A 21,240-nucleotide genomic window follows, 5' to 3' on the forward strand; every position below is an offset into this window, starting at 1 on the left:
TTTGAAGCTATCATGAAAAAAGTTGCTGTGAACATTCTTAAATAAATATTTTTTATGGAACTATGATTGCTTTCATTGCTCTTGAATAAACGAATTTTCATTTAATGGTGAAGAAGTTTTGTATTAACAGCATGCAGAGAAACAGTAATATAATTTTTCCTTGAGGGAAAATGGTGCCTATTTTCCACCTTTTTTTCTAGGATAGACTAGGTTTATAGGTACCATTCTATTAACCCCTTATTCCTCCTTTTTAAGTTTCAGTCTCTCAATCCCCAGAATTCTCATTTCTCTACCATTCTAAACAAGCCTTTGTCTTTGCCTTAAATTAAGCTAGCAAACACTCTCAATATACCTTCTTCATGGCAATTTTTAAAAGGAAGAGCTAGCCCTATTCACTGGCTACCCTCTTTTTAAAAATTTTATTTTATTTTTAACTGGAGGATAATTACTTTACAATATTGTGAAAGTTTCTAGCACACATCAACGTGAATCAGCCATAGGCATACCCATGTCCCCTGCCTCTTAGAGATCCCTCCCCTCCCTGCTCATTCCACCCGGCTTTCTCAGGCCCCATCCTCCCCTTGACTTCTTGCTGTGTTAAGCTGTGTTCACGGCTTCTCCCCCACCACTCCTTCTTTTATCTTTTTTTAAAGAAAAGTTAAACTTTAATTACTCAGATAGTTTTTACAAGGAAAACAGGCACCGAAAGGCTGGTCTAAAATGCTCACCAGTCTACGTATCTTTCTCCTGGCTTTCATATACATTGAGAGTAGAGATTCTGTAGCCAGATTCTGAGGTTTGAACCTGGCTCTATCACTTACTATCTGGGTGACCTTGGGTAATTATTTAACGATTATATACTTTGTTTCTTGTGTAAAGTGAGGCTGATAATAGGACTCACCTCACAGGGTTGTTGTAAAGATTAAATGAGTTAGCCTGGTACACAGTAAGTGCTTGCAATTCCTATTATCTCATTTGTCCCTCATTGTGGTGTATGTAATAGAACTTTATAAACCATAATAGACTTTATTACTATTAGAGATGATATAAGGCACTATAATACTTTGGTGCCACCTCTTCTCAGGCTCCTTTCATCGTTGGATCTCTTTCCCCTGCTTCTTTAATGTGGATATATGTCAAACCTCCTTCCTGAATCCCTTGTCCTCGTGATTCTGTACTCTCTTGAACGTCTTCATCACAGTGCCTTTAATTATCACACTAAAGACAATGACTTCAAATATAGCCCTACAACCCTCAGATATATTCCTTAAATACCCCCAACTTCTTTCTGGGGAGCTCACTACCATTCATTCATACTCAACTAATGTATGAAACCAAAATCACTGTTTTGTTTTCACAAAGAGGTTGCTCTCAGGATTTTGCTTTGTCCTCAGTGGAGGTTTAGTTGCTAAGTCATGTCCAACTCTTGCGACCCCATGGACTGTAGCCCTCCATGCTCCTCTGTCCATGGGATCCTCCAGACAAGAATACTAGAGTGGGTTGCTATTTCCTTCTCCAGGGGATCTTCCCAAGCCAGGAGTCAAACCTGGGTCTCCTGCACTGCAGGCAGATCCTTTACCAACTGAGCTACAAGGGAAGCCCCTTGTCCTCAATGATACACTAAAATGCGGAGCAAACATGACCTTGTCTTGCCAGGTATTCCTACGCCTGGATAAAAGAGCTTCAGAATGGATCTGTGGAGGGTAGAAAACTGGAAAACTCCTCTCCTTTCCCTTAGGCCTTCCCTGTCCACTCTGAAAAGTCCATGATGACTATGAACTGTCTTGTGCAGGAGGGGTGGGCTGAGGGAGCGAGAATTCCAGGAATGAATAAAGTTGCTTCAGTAAAATATAAACATCCGAACCCCAGGTCCACCAGCACTTGGCCCTAAGCCTTCCTTCCTCACATCATACAGTTTTGATAATACTGTCCATGGTTATGACAGTCCTTGACCCCCGTACCAACGTGGTCTGTGCCAGGGCTAGACTTGCGGGGGAGTCAGCAGCACCCCTTGGCACCAACATTCATTCCATCCCTGCCCCTCGGAGCTTTAATCAAGGAGAAGGAATAGTCTAAATGGCTCAGGGCCCTGTAACTGTTAGAGACTCTGTCACCTATAACATTCCCTAGAGCCAAATCTACTCTTCTTGCAAGCAGCCTAATAAAAGTCACCTGAACTTACAGAAGGAAGACACAGCTCACGGAATTCTCTCGAAGCTTCCTGCTTGTACTAGTCATTAGGGTGGTCGTGGATATTCCACGTCTGCTTTGAGCACACAGCAGGATGGTACCTCCCTGCTGCCCTTGAAGTTAAACACGATGTGTCGCTTGCTTCGGCTAAAGAGATGTGAGCAGAAACAACACTGATCACTTCTGGGAGAAGCGTGAAGGACCCATGGGTGATTCATTTGTTCCCTTTCCTGGCAGTGGAAGCAGAAGTTGAGATGCTGCTTCTATCAGCCTGGACCCCTGAATGAGCAGAATACATACTGCATCACACAGGTGGGCTGAGCAAGAGACACACTTGTTCTGTTTTAAGTCATCAGGACTCAGGGGCTCTTTGTTCATGCAGCTCAAGCTACTCAGTCCTGACAGATCCACTGGCCCCGGTCATACGACCATTGGCAACCTCCAGTTTCTGACTCAGTCTCACTTCTGGCTTTTAGATTTGTGCTCTGTTTAGTTCAGCTCTTGGGGACATATGGTGCATTAAAATACCAATACAAAGCTATGGATTAAGACTGATACTCACTGCTGTAGAGCCCACAGTGACCCGGCAAAACTCTAGATTCTAGTTATGAAAACAGGTACAATTTTCTCCAATGCACCCAAACAAGACTCTACCTATTCAAGTGTCCTCTTCTAGCTACACTGACCATGCAATTTATAGTCCAAAGTGGTTTGGAGTGAAGGGGGACGAGGGAGACACATGAACTATGACTATACTGAGTAAACAGGCACGTGTAGACCCTGGAATTCTACTTCTATCGTCTTTACAATATTAAGTCTATGAGAAAAATTCCTGGAGGCATTATCTTAGGACAGATCACTATATCCAGGAAATGCAGTTAAGGGTCTAAGAAGAAGCATGTGGTGAAATTAATGTGTTTATCAGAGAGTGTACTCTGCTTTTACTATTCTATGTGGCATTGGGCTGAATGAGTGCAGCTGTTCCCCTAAGTAGGCACATGCGAATAGCAACAGACATCCAAACAAAACCCAGAGCCGAATGCAAAATCCAGCCGTAAAATATGAACACCCCGCAGAAACATTAACAGCGTCTTCCTCCCACTGGTCAGCCTGGGAGTCATTTAAGAGGAAAGAGGACAAAATCAAGAAAACAATCTTAGCAGCGAGAAGAATTGTTTAAAGAAAGCCAAAGTAAATGCAGTTTCAGTGACTCTGGGATCCTCTCCTCCTAGGCATGTGAGACATATTAATGTCAGTAAATATTTTTAAAGAATGCTGAATTTTCTAGACAAAGTAACAAACAGTGCAGAAGATAGTTGATTTATTTAATCTGCTGCTGTTCTGCATTTTTCTTTTCTTTGTAAAACATTTGTAAAAATGCTTTGTAAAATAGCATTCTCACTGGCTCCTTCAAAATGTCAGTGGCTTATGCTGAAGAAGTAGATAACAATTACTGTAGAAGATTCTGTTTTTCCATCTGTCCCAATTCCCTCTTTCCCACCTCTGCTTCCTGGGATGTGGGTTTCCCACCAGAGGGCTAGTCTCGTGATCTGAGTTAAGCCAAGGACCACTGCCCCCAACCTACGCCATGTCATGTCCAGGGATGGGAATATGACCCAAAAAAGATCACAGTGGTTTTTCTGAGACCGAAGCCCTCATTTAGGCATATTAGTTTCCTAGGCTGCCATAACAAATGACCACAAACTGGGTGGGTTAAAACAACAGAATTTATTCTCTGACAGTTCTGGAGGCTGGGAATTCAAACTCAAGGTGTTGGCAGGGCCCTGCTCCCTCTGCAATCTCTGGGGAAGAATCTTTCTGTTACGCCTCCTGGTTTCTGGCATTTTCCAGAAACCCTTAGTGTTCCCCGACTTGTAGCTGCATCACTCTGAGCTCTGCCGAGGTGTCACATGCCATCTTTCCTCTGTGCCTGCATGTCCTCTATATGTGTGCCTCTGTGTCTCTTCTCTTTATATAAGGACACCAGTCGCATTGGATTAATGGCCCACCCTCATCCAGTATGACCTCTTCTTAACCTGAACCTTAATTACATGCAAAGACCTTTGCTTATTTCCAGATAAGCAAATTCATAGGCACCAGGGATAGAAAAATCAGGGGACATAATTCAACCCATAACACTGGGTAAGAGAGAGTATTTCTCTCTATGATTGCAAGTTCAAAGCCATGTAAGCCTGTCCATCCACCTGAGAAGTAAGTAAACAGACCAAGAGATGGAGAAAGAGAGAAAAGCAGGCTCCTAACGTTATTGGGGGAGAAGGCAATGGCAACCCACTCCAGTACTCTTGCCTGGAAAATCCCATGGGTGGAGGAGCCTGGTAGGCTGCAGTCCACGGGGTTTCGAAGAGTCGGACATGACTGAGCAACTTCACTTTCACTTTTCACTTTCATGCCTTGGAGAAGGAAATGGCAATCCACTCCAGTGTTCTTGCCTGAAGAATCCCAGGGATGGGGGAGCCTGGTGGGCTGCTGTCTATGAGGTCACACAGAGTCGGACACAACTGAAGCAACTTAGCAGCAGCAGCAGCAGCAGCAGCAGCAACGTTATTGAATCCCTCGAATGCAGCCACATCTAAATCCCAGCCCCATTCTTGGACTTCCCAGTAACAGGACCAACAAAGTATCTTTCTTGCTTAAATATAGGTAGGCTTGGTTTCGGTCACTTACAGCCAAGAGTTCTAATCAATATATGCACCAGTGAATAATGCTATATAATGTAAATCCAAATAATTTGCCATATTTGGATGGGGATGAACAGGTGGACTATACATGAAAAGACTTGCCATGAGTTGAAACTAAGTGATGGGTATATAGGAGGTTATTATCATATGATTATACCATTCTATCTATCTTTACATATGTTTGAAACTTTCCAAAATAAAAAGTTGAATCAGATGTTAATTACTCCTCCTCCTACCTGAGGACTCACAATTAAAGTCCAGTCTGAGTCAGGGCAAACAAAAGGACAGAAAAAGTAGAATCATAGATAGACAACAGCTGGCATCCACAGGCAATACTGATGATAGGTGAAAATATTAGCATGAGTTTTCTTTGTGGGATGCAAAGAGCTTTTGATACTAGACTTGAGTCTACCAGGCTTGACAGGATCAGGTGGCTGGCAGAGGACCACGTGGAACTAAGCAGAGAGGGTTGGGTGACGTGGCTCCAGCTTCAGGGTAAACAATGCAGACAGACAGCTCATGGCTGGAGGAATTCACCTTGCCTCCCAGTGAACTACGGTAAAGCAGCTATTACTACCCACAGCCAACAATAAAGCCAGGGTGCAGCTCAGACAAAAGAAAGGGTTACTTCTCTAAGTGCTCACTGCCAAGTACTGTTGCCCTGACATAAGAATATGTTTCACAGTTGACAAAACACTCATGATTCTGTGCCTTAATTTAAGCCAGAGTCACCACCTCTTCTGAGATCTTGCCTCCATCTTGGATTAGAGTTTCTCAACCCCAGCTGCCCAACAGAATGACTTGTGATCTTAAAAAAAAAAATCCCCATCCCCAGGCTGCACCCCAAATCAATTAAATCACAATCTCTGGGAGTGGCACCCAGGCCTCAGTATTTCTAGAAGGCTCCTTAGTGATTCTAATGGGCAGTGGTCATGAGACCACTTTAAGAATCCAACCCAAGCTACAGACACTTCTCTGAGACAAATGTGCAGACAAGAATAATTCTGCATCCCATTTCAGAGCAGACATCCACCTCACCTCCCTCTTCCCATGGTCTTACACCTAGGCACGACTTCTCACATGTAGACACAGATTCTATAATGGAATCAGCACAACTCACTATGGCCCCAAAACCAAAACGTAAAACAGAAGCAACATGGTAAAAACTCAACAAAGACTTTACAAATGGTTCTCATCAAAACAAAGCAAACAACAAAGGAAAGTGACTCCAAGATCTGGAACAGTACTGATGAGCTCTGCAGTGGTTGCCTACCACACTTCCTCTTGGGAAACTGCATTTGAGGCTCCCCCAGCACTAAAGCCAAACAACTGTCAGCCTTACACCTCTAGGCTCTCTTAAGCCATTATACCAGCCCTTGCAGCAGGAACCAAGGAAAAGGGAAACTCTAGCCTTGCTCACTCCTCACAAGTTTAGCTTGAATCTCTTGCTTCTACTCATTTCTTGACCCTTGCTCTGTCTCACTCATCTTGTCATCCTCAGATGCTGCTTGTTTCGATCAAAGCCTCTCCCATCTGACTAATGGTTCAGCTGTCACCTGAGAGCTATTACTACCTTCAGTAAAGACCCGTACCAGCTCCTCCTCACACTGCCACTCTAGCCAGCATCACACCAGTTCCTCCAGCAACAACAAAAAGGCAACAGGGTTGGAGAACAGACAAAACTGATTCCTGTGGACAGGGCTGGGGCTACTCTTACCTTCTGCAAATGGTTCCCATTCATAAAACCGGCCCATGAACGGCTTGTTGTTGTAGGATGCACACTGTACCTCCCAGATACTTCTACTGCTTTCTGGACACACCTAATAAAGCAGATATTAAATATGCAATTAGCATCCATATCTTTTCATGGCCCAAGCCAAATCCCATGAGGCCTCACCAATGTTAAACGCTTGTACTTCCCCACTGAAACCTGGATTTCTAAAAATGTGCTGATCATCTACATCAAAAATTTTAAATGCTTCATTCCAAGTTTACTAAATCAAGTCTTTGGAAGGGCACTACATTTTTAACATGCTTCCCATGTGAAGTTTTTGCATACCATAATTTGAAAACTACTGACTTAAACCTGCTCTTAACAAAGACGTCTGCTCGCCTCCCTCAGAGAGGCCACCCATTCGCATCTGTTTGACTTTGCTCATGCCATTCTTGTGCATGGGGTAACATTCACAGTGGACACAGACACTGCTCTTACCAATGTGCAGCACTATTTTAAGCATACTAACTAGGGCTTCCCAGGTGGCGCTAGTGGTAAAGAACCTGCCTGCCAATGCAGGAGATGTAAGACATACGGGTTCAATCCCTGGGTGGGGAAGATCCCCTGGAAGAGGGCATGGCAATCCACTTCAGTATTCTTGCCTGGAGAATCCCACAGACAGAGGAGCCTGGTGGGCTAAGTCTATGAGGTCACAAAGAGTTGGATAAGACTGGGGCGACTTAGCATGTATGCACATATTAACTGATTTAATCCTTATGATGACAATGTTATTAATATTTTTACAGATTTGTTTCTACTAGTGAGCAAACTGAGGCATGAAGCAGTCACACACAGCCAGTGAGGGCAGAGGCTGAATTGAACTCCAAGAAGTCTAGGGCCCACCAGGCTGTCTGCCAGTCTAAATTCTGGCCTAAATTCTCTCTATTGTCTAATGCAGGATGGTGCATCTTGTTTTGTCTAAATTCTCTTCACTATCTACTGCAGGAGATCCAAGCCCTCAGCCTACAGAAGAGACATTCAGAGAGCTCCTGGGAAGTGCAGACTTGTAGATCCCTCCCTCAAGGATTCAGTAAGTCTGGCACGAGGTCCAGCAATCTGTAGTTTGTTAATTTATCCAGGTGATTCTGATATACTAGTCTACTCAGGTTTAATATCCAGCTGCTTCTGGCTTATTTCTTTCTTATTTATAAATGGTGAATATGAGTAAAATGGGACATAAATGTGAAATAAGATCAGAATCTCCTATTCAAATTGTGGATAAGGTAGGTTCTAGCTTTTTAAATCCAGCACATTCTAAGGTGAAGGGTGTGTGCCTGTGTGTCTGTATTTTAATAATCAGACAGGAAAAGAATGCGGCCACTCAAATATTTAAAGCCCTGTATAGAAGTCTCTGAAGTAAAGTGCTAATACAATAGATCAAGTCCTACAGGATTAGAAGGAAATCTACTATATGTATCAGAAACATCAGGTCTCCTGGAAGATGAGGGAACAGAGTGGGGGAATGAAACCAGGCGGAAGGAAAAACATCCCCTGCTTGAAGAAGGGCAGTGGGGAAGGCTGCTGGGACAAACACACAGGATGGTCATAACCCTACTGCAGCCTGAGCCAAGCCATATAGAACAAGAAACCATGTGAAGTAGAACATAATGGAAACTGGGCCAGAGGAAGGGGGCCAGGTGGTTGGGCAGCGTGTGCTGAGCTCTGACAATGGGTGAGAAGCTAACAGGCTGGGGAAAGCTGTCTCCAGGGGCCACGGAAGCCACGCTGCTGGCGGTCCTAAAGCCGGAACCATGTAGGCTTCCAGCAAAACCAGCTGCCTTCATGAAGGATTTGGGGTTAAGATGCTTTTTACAACCCTTTGGCCAGAATGAGTTCAACTAGGATGAGATCAGCTGGGCAGCTTAGGAGCAGGCACCATCCTTTCAATGAGAAAGACTAGCTAAGGGGATTGTTAAAAATACAGATTCTTGGGCTTCCTTATCCAGTGGAGGATAAGGAAGAGGGCCAGGAATATACACTTGGAATGCACCCCCTCTGCTGATCCTGGGGCAGCCAGCCTGGCACCAGATTATGCAGCCACAAATAAGAGCCACTCCCAGGCCTCAATCACACTCCAAATGATTTAACATGCAATCAGAGTGTGAGAGCGGAAGAAAAGCAAGTACAACTCCTTTAATTTAAAGAGGAGGAAACAGAGGCATGGAGAGACGGGTTACCCTGCCAGACATCTCACAGTGACATAGAGATGGAGCCCAGAATGCTGAACACCCACCCTGGCCATCACTAGAAACTTGAGATCCACTGCTGGGTGGCACGTTTTCGTAATGGAAAGAGACTAGAAAAAATGGGCCAAAAGTCCTGTTCCTCAAATAACCACTCCTACATAGAGCCAAGCTGCTCTGAAGGAGGCTCCAGCCAGGAGCCACCCTAATTAACCTGGTGGCAGTTACCAGCATCAGAAGCTGCACACCATAAAAACTCAGCCAGTCTGTTTAACCTCTTAATAATTTTATTCTTTTTTTATTTTTGGCTGTGCTAGGTCTCTGTTGCTGTGCAGGCTTCTCTCTAGTTGTGGAGATCTTCCTGGATCAGGGATCAAACCCTTGTCTACTGCTCTGGCAGGCAGATTCTTTACCACTGAGCTCAAAGGGAAGCCCAAAAGTTTAGCTATTCTTAACATCACCAACACTGTTATCATTCGGCAGCAAAATAGTGCCAAAAAGCTGGACCACGAAACAACACAGCTTCAGAATCATTTTGAATTATTTGATGCTTGATAATCTAAATGTATATTTCATGACATGGAAAGCAGTCCACAATCTACTAATTGAAAAAAGTAATTATGTGTGTGTGTGTTGGCGGGGTCTGTGTGTGTGGAGACAGTGAGAGAGATTAAAATGGTTATCTCTGGAAGATGGGTTAGAGATGTTTTCTTTTTATAATTAACTTGGTTTATTTGTATTATCTAGTTTTTCTGCAATATTTAACATTTATATAATACAAATGTATCACTATTGAGCTCTTCTAAACACATAGCCATGCAAAGCTGGAACAGCTCAATACTGTTAACATTTTTGCAGAGTTTTAATTCTAATGCTTGGTGCTTTTATTATGTCCATATGCATCTGCCAAGTCTACCAGCCACCTGTGATAGGTTATTCAGGATATCTTGTCTCAGATCAACAAGTTCTTTAGATTTGAGTGTGGCCTCAGTTACCTCCTGAGGCCAGGGTGCTTGTGGACATCTGACCCATGAGGGGTCAGGTGCTAAAACAGCAAATCCACCTATGGTTACCAGGAAGCAGATGAGCCCAGAGACTGACCATGGTACCCAGTGATCACCTGGCATGGGAAGGTGCAGCAGGAGGTTAACAAGGTGCCCTGAAAGATGACCCACAGGAGGCCAGGTGAGTTGCCAGTGAGAGTCAGGCCATCACTTCCAGAGGAGGGGAGAGACCTGGTCAGAAAAATGCAAGCCTCACAGAGTCCAGATATGGAAGTGGGTTACTGAGACAGAATTACGGTACAGGAGAGGAACATAGATGTCTGGGGTGATAATGATGATGACGGTGTTAACAATAGCTAAATTCGGGGGCTTCCCTGGTGGCTCAGTGGTAAAGAATCTGCCGGCCAATACAGGAGACAAGGGTTTGATCCTTGATCCAGGAAGATCTCCATGACTAGAGAAAAACCCACACAGCAACGAAGACCAAGCACAGCCAAAATTAAACAAAGAATAAAATTATAAAAAGAAATAGCTAACTTTTATCGACACTCACCAAATGTCAGCTATTCCACCGTATGATTTATGTATATTTACTCATTTAATCTGCACAACCACTCATGTCCATTTTATAGATGAGGAAGCGAAGGTGAAGAAAAGTTAAAGGAGCTGCCCAAGGTCACAGGGCATGTGGGGAAGTCAGGATTTAACTCTAGAACTCATGACAGTAACCACTCTGCCAAGGTGCCCGTTGAGACCGTGTGCACAGCATAGTTCATTTGTAATGGATCCTCAGACAAGAGAGCCGTAAGCTCCTCTTGCTTACTGTCAGGAGACATCCTGGAGAACAGGTTTAGATTCGGTCTCTGAGGCCTGCTGGAGTGGCCCCAGTAACAAAGACTAGGGAGCTGAAGATTGAGGATGAAAACCAAGGAGGGCTGGGGAATTTCTGTTTCATGTCTCTTCTGTAGATTACATCTGTTTGTACTTGTCATACTGTTATCAGTGTACGATCTCCTCTCATTTCAACAGACTCTCTGAAGTTAAAACTTCCAGGTTACAGATCATTTTACATTTGTTACACTTTAAGTGGGTTGTTTCCTGATGCCACAGACTGAGTCACCCTCACCTTATCAGTAATTGTCTCTATATTACACTGCGAGTTGGCTTGGGGCAGATTTCCTGCTGATCCTTTCCATGGGCACAGATCCTTATAATCTTCAGGCCGAAAAACTGAAACAAGGGAAAAGCCATGGAGATAGAGATCAGGCTCGCTCAGCATAGGGCCAGCTATGACTGGAGCTTTACAGCCAAAGAATGCCCCTGGGAGATAACCTCCCTTCAAATGACTCTCTTCCATCCCAGAGAAGGAGGGTTATTCCCACCGGTCTCTTATGGGAAGTGGAATAAAGATGTACTTTAATATAATGAGCAGAATCCTTATAAAGCACTTGAGACCCTATCCAAAGTTCCATCTAGACAATTGCTTAGAGTTGCGATGAGTCACAAAAATTATTATGGAAACTCTGGCTATGTTTCCAGTGACCCTGGTTAATCTGAGATGACAGCTGCCCATACATAACTTCACTGCTCAAGAGGTCCCTGTCAGTGATCACACAATTACCTTTTAGTATTTAATTGTTTCAGTTCCCCAAGAGACTGAAGAATATCACCCCTGATGAAGACGACACCAAGGAACATGACCTTGGGGTCTGCCTGGGTCCAATATGCACTTTTTTTTTTTCTCTAAGCTTTTGCATTGCTCTGGATTCAATCAAAAGACCAGCTACCATAGCAACACATGATCTATTTAACATCATCACAGTGAAAAAATCTAAAGAACAAGCTCTAGAAAATGTCCTTGCACTGCCATGAGAAAGTGCCTACGTGACCTTGGGAAAAGTACTCTGCTCCTCTAAAATAGCCTAAATGACTGCATTTCAATCCCAAGCCCTGTGCTGCTGCCCCCAACCCTGGAATTCCATGAGGAGTAAATTAGTAATATATTCAAGTTTGTATCTCATACTAATGCCATACATGTTAGCTGAATTGAAATCTAAGAAGACATCAAAGATGAACCCAGCAGTTCCAGAAGCTCTAAGTGCCTGACAGGTGGGTGTTCTCTTCTACAGATGGAAGATGGGCTTTGTTTCCCAGCTGTAGAATCATACAACCATGGATCAAAATTTCTTACAAGAGATCCAGCACAGTTTTCAAATATGTTTAATAACTGCTTTCCCAAGCCACTTGGAACAAACTCAGCTTTGCAATAATGCTGCCACCTCCCACCACTTCCCGGGCCCTCCAGACAGTCAGCAAACTGGTTTTTCCAAAAGAGCTTGGTAAAGGCTTTGGATTTAAAAAACAAATAACTGAGATTTTCTCCATTCTCAGACACTTTTTTTTTCCTATCCAAATTCATACTGTTCTCCTAGAGAAAGGAGTTTCCCTCTTAGTAAGTTCACCAAAGACTCAAAGGATGTTAATGTAACTAAGCCCATCCATTCGCCCAAGAGAACCCTATTTCTTAAATACTCTGTACACATGTCTATACAAACCTAGGTTTATCACAGGAATGCTTGTTTATTTCTCCCTTTTTAGATTATTCATGTATATCGAGATCTGTAAGAAGAATAGCTCTAAAAGAGAATTAGAGGATATTCTCTAAAAGAGAATATCCTTTATATAACTAACCAAGAAGTATGTGGGAAAAAGTAAACTTTTAAATTCAAAGCTCTTACTCCCCCAAGGAACACAAATTTTACAGTAGCTACTTTAGGAATCTTACTAATAAGCCTGTTTTCCCTCCCCTCTGCCATCTGCTGAGGCAAGACGTGAAATTCCTTCAAAGGCAAACAGTCATTGTACCCTTGCTATGATTGCAATTATTGAGGATGCAAAGAAAAATTCCTCAAAATAGTCTCCTGCAAGGATTTCATAGGCCAAGGTAAAATAAATAAAGAAATAAACCAAAACATGTAATGCCATGGGAAGAATTTGGTGAACCACTTAGGCACTACATTTCTAATCTTGAAAAATAAGGAGTTGATTGATCCTTCGAAACATTGACAAATCAACAAAACAAAAATTATTAACATACTATATATAATAAAAATATAACTGAAAATAAAATGTGGCTAACAGAGAACAGCAGAGTGGATGTAAGGGGGTCATTTCTTTATCTTTCAGAGTGAGGAGTCAACAGAGAAAATTTGAAGCTGATATATCAAGAAGCGAGGTGTTGGTATACTATTTCAAGTTATGGAGAAATTTAAATTTGAAATGATTGACTGTAATTACATCTTGAGAGAGGGACGAGGATATACCTCTCTTACTGCCACTGTGATATTCCTTCCTATTTGTACTTCTTTTTGTAATCATGAAAAGTGACAGTTGTGAATAAACAATTCAGTATTAAAAAAACTATGATCATGGCATCTGGAACCATCACTTCATGGCAAATAGATGGGGATCCAAAATCACTGCAGATGGTGACTGCAGCCATGAAATTAAAAGACGCTTGCTCTTTGGAAGAAAAGCTATGACAAGACTAGACAGCATATTAAAAAGTCAGAGATGTCACCTTGCCAAGAAAGGTCTGCACAGTCGAAGCTATGGTTTTTCCAGTGGTCATATATGGATGTGAGAGCTTGACAATAAAGAAGACTGAGTATTAAAGAATTGTGGTGCTGGAGAAGACTCTTTAAAGTCCCTTGGACTGCAAAGAGATCAAACCAGTCAATCCTAAAGGAATTCAACCCTGAGTAGTCATTGGAATACTGATGCTGAAGCTCCAATACTTTGGCTACCCGATGCAAAGAACCAAATCATTGGAAAAGACCTTGATGCTGGGAAAGATTGAGAACAAGAAGAGAAGGGCGCATCCGAGGATAAGATGGTTAGATAGCATCACTGACTCAATGGACATGAGCTTGAGCAAACTCTGGGAGACGGTGATGGACAGGGAAGCCTGGTGTGCTGCAGTCCATGGGGTTGCAAAGAGTCAGACATGACTGAGCAACTGAACCACAACATATTTAGGGGTATGATTCACACATTTATATTTCACACATATATCTGTATGAAATTTATTTGAATATTTATGTTTAATGTATCTAATATTTACATGTTTATATATACTATACATATAAGGCCACTGTTCACAAAATATTCATATACATATTTCATATATATCTGTTAGTCACTCAGTTGTGTCCAACTCTTTGCAACCCCATTGACTATAACCCACCAGGTTCCTCTGTCCATGGAATATTCCAAGCAAGAATACAGGAGTGGATTGACATTCTCTTCTCCAGGGGATTTTCCCAACCCAGGGATCAAACTCAGGTCTCCCACATTGCAGGCAGATTCTTCACCATCTGAGCCACCAGAAAGCCCATTTCTCACACACACACATGTATTTCTATGGAAAATTCCGAGTGGCCTGAGAAGATGAAAGCAGAGTGCTGCAAACACCACTGACATTCACATCTATTTCCCAGACAAGGCAGCTGGGGCCAAGTTCATGACAGGAGAAGCCTAAGTTGAGCCCTGAAGTTAAAGAACTTGTGTATCCAGTAACTGGTCCCATAGTTCCTGGTACATTTTACCCCTCACAGAACTGCACTGACTTCTTGATGTGGCCCATTTGCAAAGTTTCTCCTTAAACTGCATGCGGGAAGTTGTTTATCAGTTCTTCTCTCATTTCATATAAGAGTAGCAATGGGATAGAACTAAAATCTGCCTAAAGAGAGCTTAGCTATATTTGAGATTTGTCCAACATCCTCCCTTCATTTTCACTTACTTTGAGCCAGAAACAACTCTGCATGTGGATAAATCCATTGTCAGAAGTCAGTCCCACCCCAGGGAAATTTACTGGAGAGTCACTGGAGATACCACAACTCATCACAGCCGTTTTTTGCTAAAAGCTGCTTTTTGGCCCCAGAGGTTTTTCCCCTCAAAATGCTAAGTGCACTCTGTCTAAACTCAGGATCATGCCTCCTTTGTCAGCAAAGCCCTTTAAAAACTCAAAACCTTGTCCCCGCCTTGCACCTGGTGACTCACTGCAGCCTCCTTGATCCAGAAGGAGCCTGTGTGTCAGTTTCCTCTCCAGGGAGGAAGCACTGAACTCAGAGTGCTTAAGAGAAGAAGGAGGGAGAGAGACATCTAGGGCTCCAGGACAAACAGCATAAGATGTCTCAATTGGTTAATTACATTGCAAATAATAATAACACAAAAGCCTAGAAACAGCTAGCAGAAAGAGCTGTATTTTTACTGCATCTCCACAGACACCAGGAGAGATTGTGGTTTGGTTTTCTCCTTCCCATGTGTCACCCCTATAAAGAAAGACTCTAGTCATTTTGTTCCCAAGTCTTGACCTTCAATAAGCATATATTTAAAATGGAAAACCAACAAGGACCTACTCTATAGCACAAGGAACTTTCATCAATATTATGTGGCAGCCTAGATGGGAGGGGAGTTTGGGGAAGAATGGATATATGTATATGTGTGGCTGAATCCCTTTGCTGTTTACCTAAAACTATCATAAGCTTGTTAATCAGCTATGCTAAGTCGCTTCAGTCGTGTCCGACTCTGTGCGACCCCACAGACGGCAGCCCACCAGGCTCCCTCATCCTCGGGATTCTCCAGGCAAGAACACTGGAGTGGGTTGCCATTTCCTTCTCCAATGCATGAAGGTGAAAAGTGAAAGTGAAGTCGCTCAGTCGTGTCCGACTCTTAGCGACCCCACGGACTGCAGCCTACCAGGCTCTCCCGTCCATAGGATTTTCCAGGCAAGAGTACTGGAGTGGGGTGCCAAATCAGCTATACTCCAATACAAAATAAAAAGTTAAAAATAAAAGAAATGTGTCTGTTTACACGATGTTTGAATACTTATTATTTTTAGCCACAGTTGAGAACGTGTCCAGGGCTGTGGATAAACCATGTTCACCTCCTGGTGTTGCTCCTTCACTGCCGAAGATATATTTGCAGGTCAAGTCACCGCTCAAGCAAAAGCATCTCATTCCACTGAGAGGTCCTCCAATATCCCTTCTTCTTTCTCAGCCCTTACTGGAGCCTGGAAGGACTCTCGTAACTCTGTCACTCCCCCTTTCTAGGAAACTCTCTTCTCTGATGAATCAGCTGCACTCTTTCAGGAGGCCTTCGCTTCACTTCACCCAAGCCAGGTTCACTTCCACTATCTGGAGATTTCAAAGGATCTACACAGCATGTAGAGTGGTGCCTGAGCACTGCACTTGTTCTTCAGTTCAGTTCAGTCACTCAGTTGTGTCTTTGTGACCCCATGGACTGCAGCACACCAGGCTTCCCTGTCCATCACCAACTCCTGGAGCTTGCTCAAACTCATGTTCATCAGGTCGGTTATGCCATCCAACCATCTCATCCTCTGTCGTCCCCTTCTCCTCCCACCTTCAATCTTTCCCAGCATCAGGGTTTTTTCTAATGAGTCAGCTCTTTGCATCAGGTGGCCAAAGTGTTGGCACTTCAGCTTCATCATCAGTCTTTCCAATGAATATTCAGGACTGATTTCCTTTAGGATAACTGATTTGATCTCCTTGCAGTCCAAGGGACTCTCAAGTGTCTTCTTCAGCACCACAGTTCAAAAGCATCAGTTCTTCGGGGCTCAGCTTTCTTTATAGTACAACACTCATATCCATACACGACTACTGGAAAAACCATAGCTTTGACTAGACAGACCTTTGTTAGCAAAGTAATGTCTCTGCTTTTTAATATGCTATCTAGGTTGGTCATAGATTTTCTTCCAAGGAGTAAATGTCTTTTAATTTCATGGCTGCAGTCACCATCTGCAGTGATTTTGGAGCCCAAGAAAATAAACTATATCACTGTTTCCATTGTTTCCCCATCTATTTGCCATGAAGTGATGGGACCAGAAACCATGATCTTAGTTTTCTAAATGTTGAGTTTTAAGCCAGCTTTTTCACTCTCCTCTTTCACATTTATCAAGAGGCTCTTGAGTTTCTCTTCCCTTTCTGTCATAAGGGTGGTGTCATGAGCATATCTGAGGCTATTGATAGTTCTCCCAGCAATCTTGATTCCAGCTTGTGGTTCATCCAACCCAGTATTTTGCATGATGTACTCTACACACAAGTTAAATAAGCAGGATGACAATATTCAGCCTTGATGTACTCCTTTACCAATTTGGAACCAGTCCATTGTTCCATGTTCAGTTCTAACTGTTGCTGCTTAACCTGCATACTGATTTCTCAGGAGGCAAGTGAAGTGGTCTGGAATTCCCATTTCTTTAAGAATTTTCTACAGTTTGTTGTGATCCACATAGTGAAAGTCTTTAGCATAGTCAGTGAAGCAGAAGTACATGTTTTTTTCTAGAATTCTCTTGCTTTTTCTATGATCCAACGGATGTTGGCAATTTGATCTCTGGTTCCTCTGCCTTTTCTAAATACAGCTTGAACATCTCGAAGTTCTTGGTTTATGTACTATTGAAGCTTGGCTTGAAGAATTTTAAGCATGGCTTTGCTAGTGTGTGAGATGAGTGCAATTGTGTGGTAGTTTGAACATTCTTTAGCATTGCCTTTCTTTGGGATTGGAATGAAAACTGACCTTTTTCAGTCTTGTGGCCACTGCTGAGTTTTCCAAATTTGCTGGCATATTGAATGCAGCACTTTCACAGCATCATCTTTTAGGATTTGAAATAGCTCAACTGGAATTTCATCACCTCCACTAGCTTTGTTTGGAGTGATGCTTCCTAAGGCCCACTTGACTTCGCATTCCAGGATGTCTGGCTCTAGGTGAGTGATCACATCATCGTGATTATCTGGGTCATGAAGATCTTTTTGTATAGCTCTTCTGTGTATTTTTGCCACCTTCTCTTAATATATTCTGCTTCTGTTAGTTCCATACCGTTTCTGTCCTTTATTGTGCCCATCTTTGCATGAAATGTGCCCTTGGTATCTCTAATTTTCTTGAAGAAATCTCTAGTCTTTCCCATTCTATTGTTTCCCATTCTATAAGGGCTTTCTTATCTCTCCTTGCTATTCTTTGGAACTCTGCATTCTGATGGATATATCTTTCCTTTTCTTCTTTGTCTTTCGCTTCTCTTTTTTTCTCTGCTATTTTAAGACCTTCTCAGACAACCATTTTGCCTTTTTGCATTTCTTCTTAGGGATGGTTTTGATCACCACCTCCTGTACAAGGCTACAAACTTCCGTCCACAGTTCTTCAGGCACTGTCTACCAGATCTAATCCCTTGAATCTATTTGTCACTTCCACTGTATAATTGTAAGGGATCTGATTTAGGTGATACCTGAATGGTCTAGTGGTTTTCCCTACTTTCTTCAATTTAAGTCTGAACTTGGCAATAAGGAGTTCATGATCTGAGCCATAGTCAGCTTCCAGTCTTGTTTTTGCTAACTATATAGAGCTTTTCCATCTTCAACTGCAAAGAATATAATCAATCTGATTTCCGTATTGACCATCTGGTGATGTCCATGTGTAGAGTCATCTCTTGTGTTGTTGGAAGAGGGTGTTTCCTAAGACCAGTTCATTCTCTTGGCAAAACTCTGTTAGTACTTGTTGTTACATATTTTATAAGCCTCCCTCTCCCACTGAACTTTGACTTGCTTAGGGTCAGAGCTTCCTCTAATTTCAGTGTCCCTGACCCCCAATCAATGTCAGGGTTGTGCTCATGGACTCTAAGCAAAAATCCACAATAGGGAGTGACTAGTTTAACAGTTCAGTTCAGTTCAGTTCAGTCACTCAGTCGTGTCCGACTCTTTGCGACCCCATGAATCGCAGCACGCCAGGCTTCCCTGTTCATCACCATCTCCCGGAGTTCACTCAGACTCATGTCCATTGAGTCCGTGATGCCATCCAGCCATCTCATCCTCGGTCATCCCCTTATCCTCCTGCCCCCAATCCCTCCGGCATCAGAGTCTTTTGCAATGAGTCAACTCTTCGCATGAGGTGGCCAAAGTACTGGAGCTTCAGCTTTAGCATCATTCCTTCCAAAGAAATCCCAGGGCTGATCTTCAGAAGGGACTGGCTGGATTTCCTTGCAGTCCAAGGGACTCTCAAGAGTCTTCTCCAACAGCACAGTTCAAAAGCATCAATTCTTCAGCGCTCAGCTTTCTTCACAGTCCAACTCTCACATCCATACATGACCACAGGAAAAACCATAGCCTTGACTAGACGGACCTTAGTCGGCAAAGTAATATCTCTGCTTTTGAATATACTATCTAGGTTGGTCATAACTTTTCCTCCAAGGAATAAGCGTCTTTTAATTTCATGGCTGCAATCACCATCTGCAGTGATTTTGGAGCCCCCAAAAATAAAGTCTGACACTGTTTCCACTGTTTCCCCATCTATTTCCCATGAAGTCATGGGACCAGATGCCATGATCTTCATTTTCTGAATGTTGAGCTTTAAGCCAACTTTTTCACTCTCCTCTTTCACTTTCATCAAGAGGCTTTTTTAGCTCCTCTTCACTTTCTGCTATAAGGGTGGTGTCATCTGCATATCTGAGGGTATTGATATTTCTCCCAGCAATCTTGATTCCAGCTTGTGTTTGTAACAGTAGGGAGTGTTATACTAGTAGACATCTACGAAGATGCCTGCTGTAAACTTTTATTCTTAAGTGACTAGCTTTATTTATTGATGATGTCTTTATTTGGCTGCGCCATGTGGCATATGGGAACTTAGTTCCCTGACCAGGGATTGAACTCACACCCCCTGCAGGGATGCACTCCCTGCAGCGGAAGCATGGGGCCTTAACAACTGGACTACCAGGGAAGTCCCCATAAATTCTTTATTCATACTGAAATGTGTCAGCTTCTCTTCCTCATACACATGTAGGCAAGGATAAAGAAAGTCTTCCTTATTTTTAAAGTCTACTTTCAGAGATCATTAACGTTGCATTTATTACTGCTATTGAAGTACTGTTTCATCGAGGACATCTTATATGATCGGAACAATCTTAAAGACACACTATCATGTATGGTATGGCTTAACATTAAATACACACATCTGAGGGCATAAAGGCTTCACTGGCATGGAGTTACCTGTAGGCTGATTTCTGTCACTTTAAATATGACCCAAGGGTGATTAGATTAAAACCACATCACAGCTGAAATGCTGGGTCTCGCTGCTTGTTTTATGGTTGGGCAAAGGAAAAGGCTTCCCTGGTGGCTCAGATGGTAAAGAATCTTCTGGTCAGTGCAGGAGACCCCAGTTTCACTCCTGGGTTGGGAAGATACCCTGGAGAAGGGAATGGCTCCACACTCCAGGATTCTTGCCTGGAGAATTCCATGGATAGAGGAGCCTGGAGGGCTACAGTTCATGGGGGTCACAAAGAGTTACACACGACTGAAAGGCTAACACTTTCACTTTCAAAAGGAAAGGACTCTCAGCCACAGGTAAGTCAAAGGACAAAAAGGGATTCTGAGCAAGTCTGACCATTTCATCCACAATTCCATGACTGAACACTTAGGAAATGGGACCTGTTCAGATATGTAGACATCTTACTCCATTATCTTCAGCCACATTCACTTATCCAGGTCCAATCTTTTTTCCTGCTAACAGTGTGTCAGCACATGCCAAGCTTGAACCTGACCTTATCTGAACCTCACAACTCTGTGCAGTAGGTACAATTACTGTCTCCAGATTACAGATGGTCCTCAAAGAGTTAAGTAACTTGCCCAAGGAAACTCAACTCCCAGCGTTGGAGCTGGGGTTTATATCCAGCTCAGATTTGCTCCCAAGCTCAGTAAGCCTTTAAGACTTAACCAATTAAGCCAGTTGATTAGAATTACTTTCTGATTTTGTACTGTGTTTAAATGTTTCTCATCTGTCAATCTCATGTAAGAAAGACCAGCAAGACCATGTGATACTTCTGTATTCTGAGATGTTAAAGAATAAATTGCCCATTAAGACTGTGATTATTTGGGACTTCCCTGACCGTCCAGTGGCTGACTCCACACTTCCACTGCAAGGGGCACAGGTTTTATCCCTAGTTGGGGAACTAAGATGGTGATACCATGCACAGCAGAGCAAGTAAGAAAGAAAGAATAAAATAAAGAAAGTTAAGGAAAAAAAGAGACAAGAAAGACTGTGATTATTTATAGTGGATAAGAGGAGGCAAGAGGGCAAAAACATGAGTTTGCGCAAACTCCGGGAGGTAGTGAAGGACAGGGAAGCCTGGTGTGCTGCAGTCCATGGGGTCTCAAGGAGAGGGACACGACCCAGCCACTGAACAACAACAGAAGAGGAGGCAAGAGGTCAAAGAAAGGGAGTCCCCACCACCTGGCAGGCTCTGCACACCCGAGATCCTGACCCAGCGCTGTCTTCTCGTCCATGACTATGCCGTTTCCTTGATCTCAAATGCTCTCTCCCCTGTTCTGGCC

The 21,240-nt window shown here is 43.0% G+C and overlaps 1 protein-coding gene across 1 annotated transcript in view; it reads right to left on the reverse strand.

Moving 5' to 3' along the window:
• The window catches only part of LOC120853518 (thrombospondin type-1 domain-containing protein 4), a 631,548-nt gene that overhangs the window by 502,303 nt on the left and 108,005 nt on the right, over positions 1-21,240 (reverse strand). Inside the window, exon 5 of the mRNA XM_040227426.1 lies at positions 6,607-6,709. Within this exon, the coding sequence (XP_040083360.1) occupies positions 6,607-6,709 (103 nt within the window). The remainder of the gene's footprint in view (positions 1-6,606; positions 6,710-21,240) is intronic.

Source organism: Oryx dammah, unplaced genomic scaffold, assembly GCF_014754425.2.
Source record: "Oryx dammah isolate SB20612 unplaced genomic scaffold, SCBI_Odam_1.1 HiC_scaffold_26, whole genome shotgun sequence".
In the NCBI taxonomy this organism is placed as follows: domain Eukaryota; kingdom Metazoa; phylum Chordata; class Mammalia; order Artiodactyla; family Bovidae; genus Oryx; species Oryx dammah.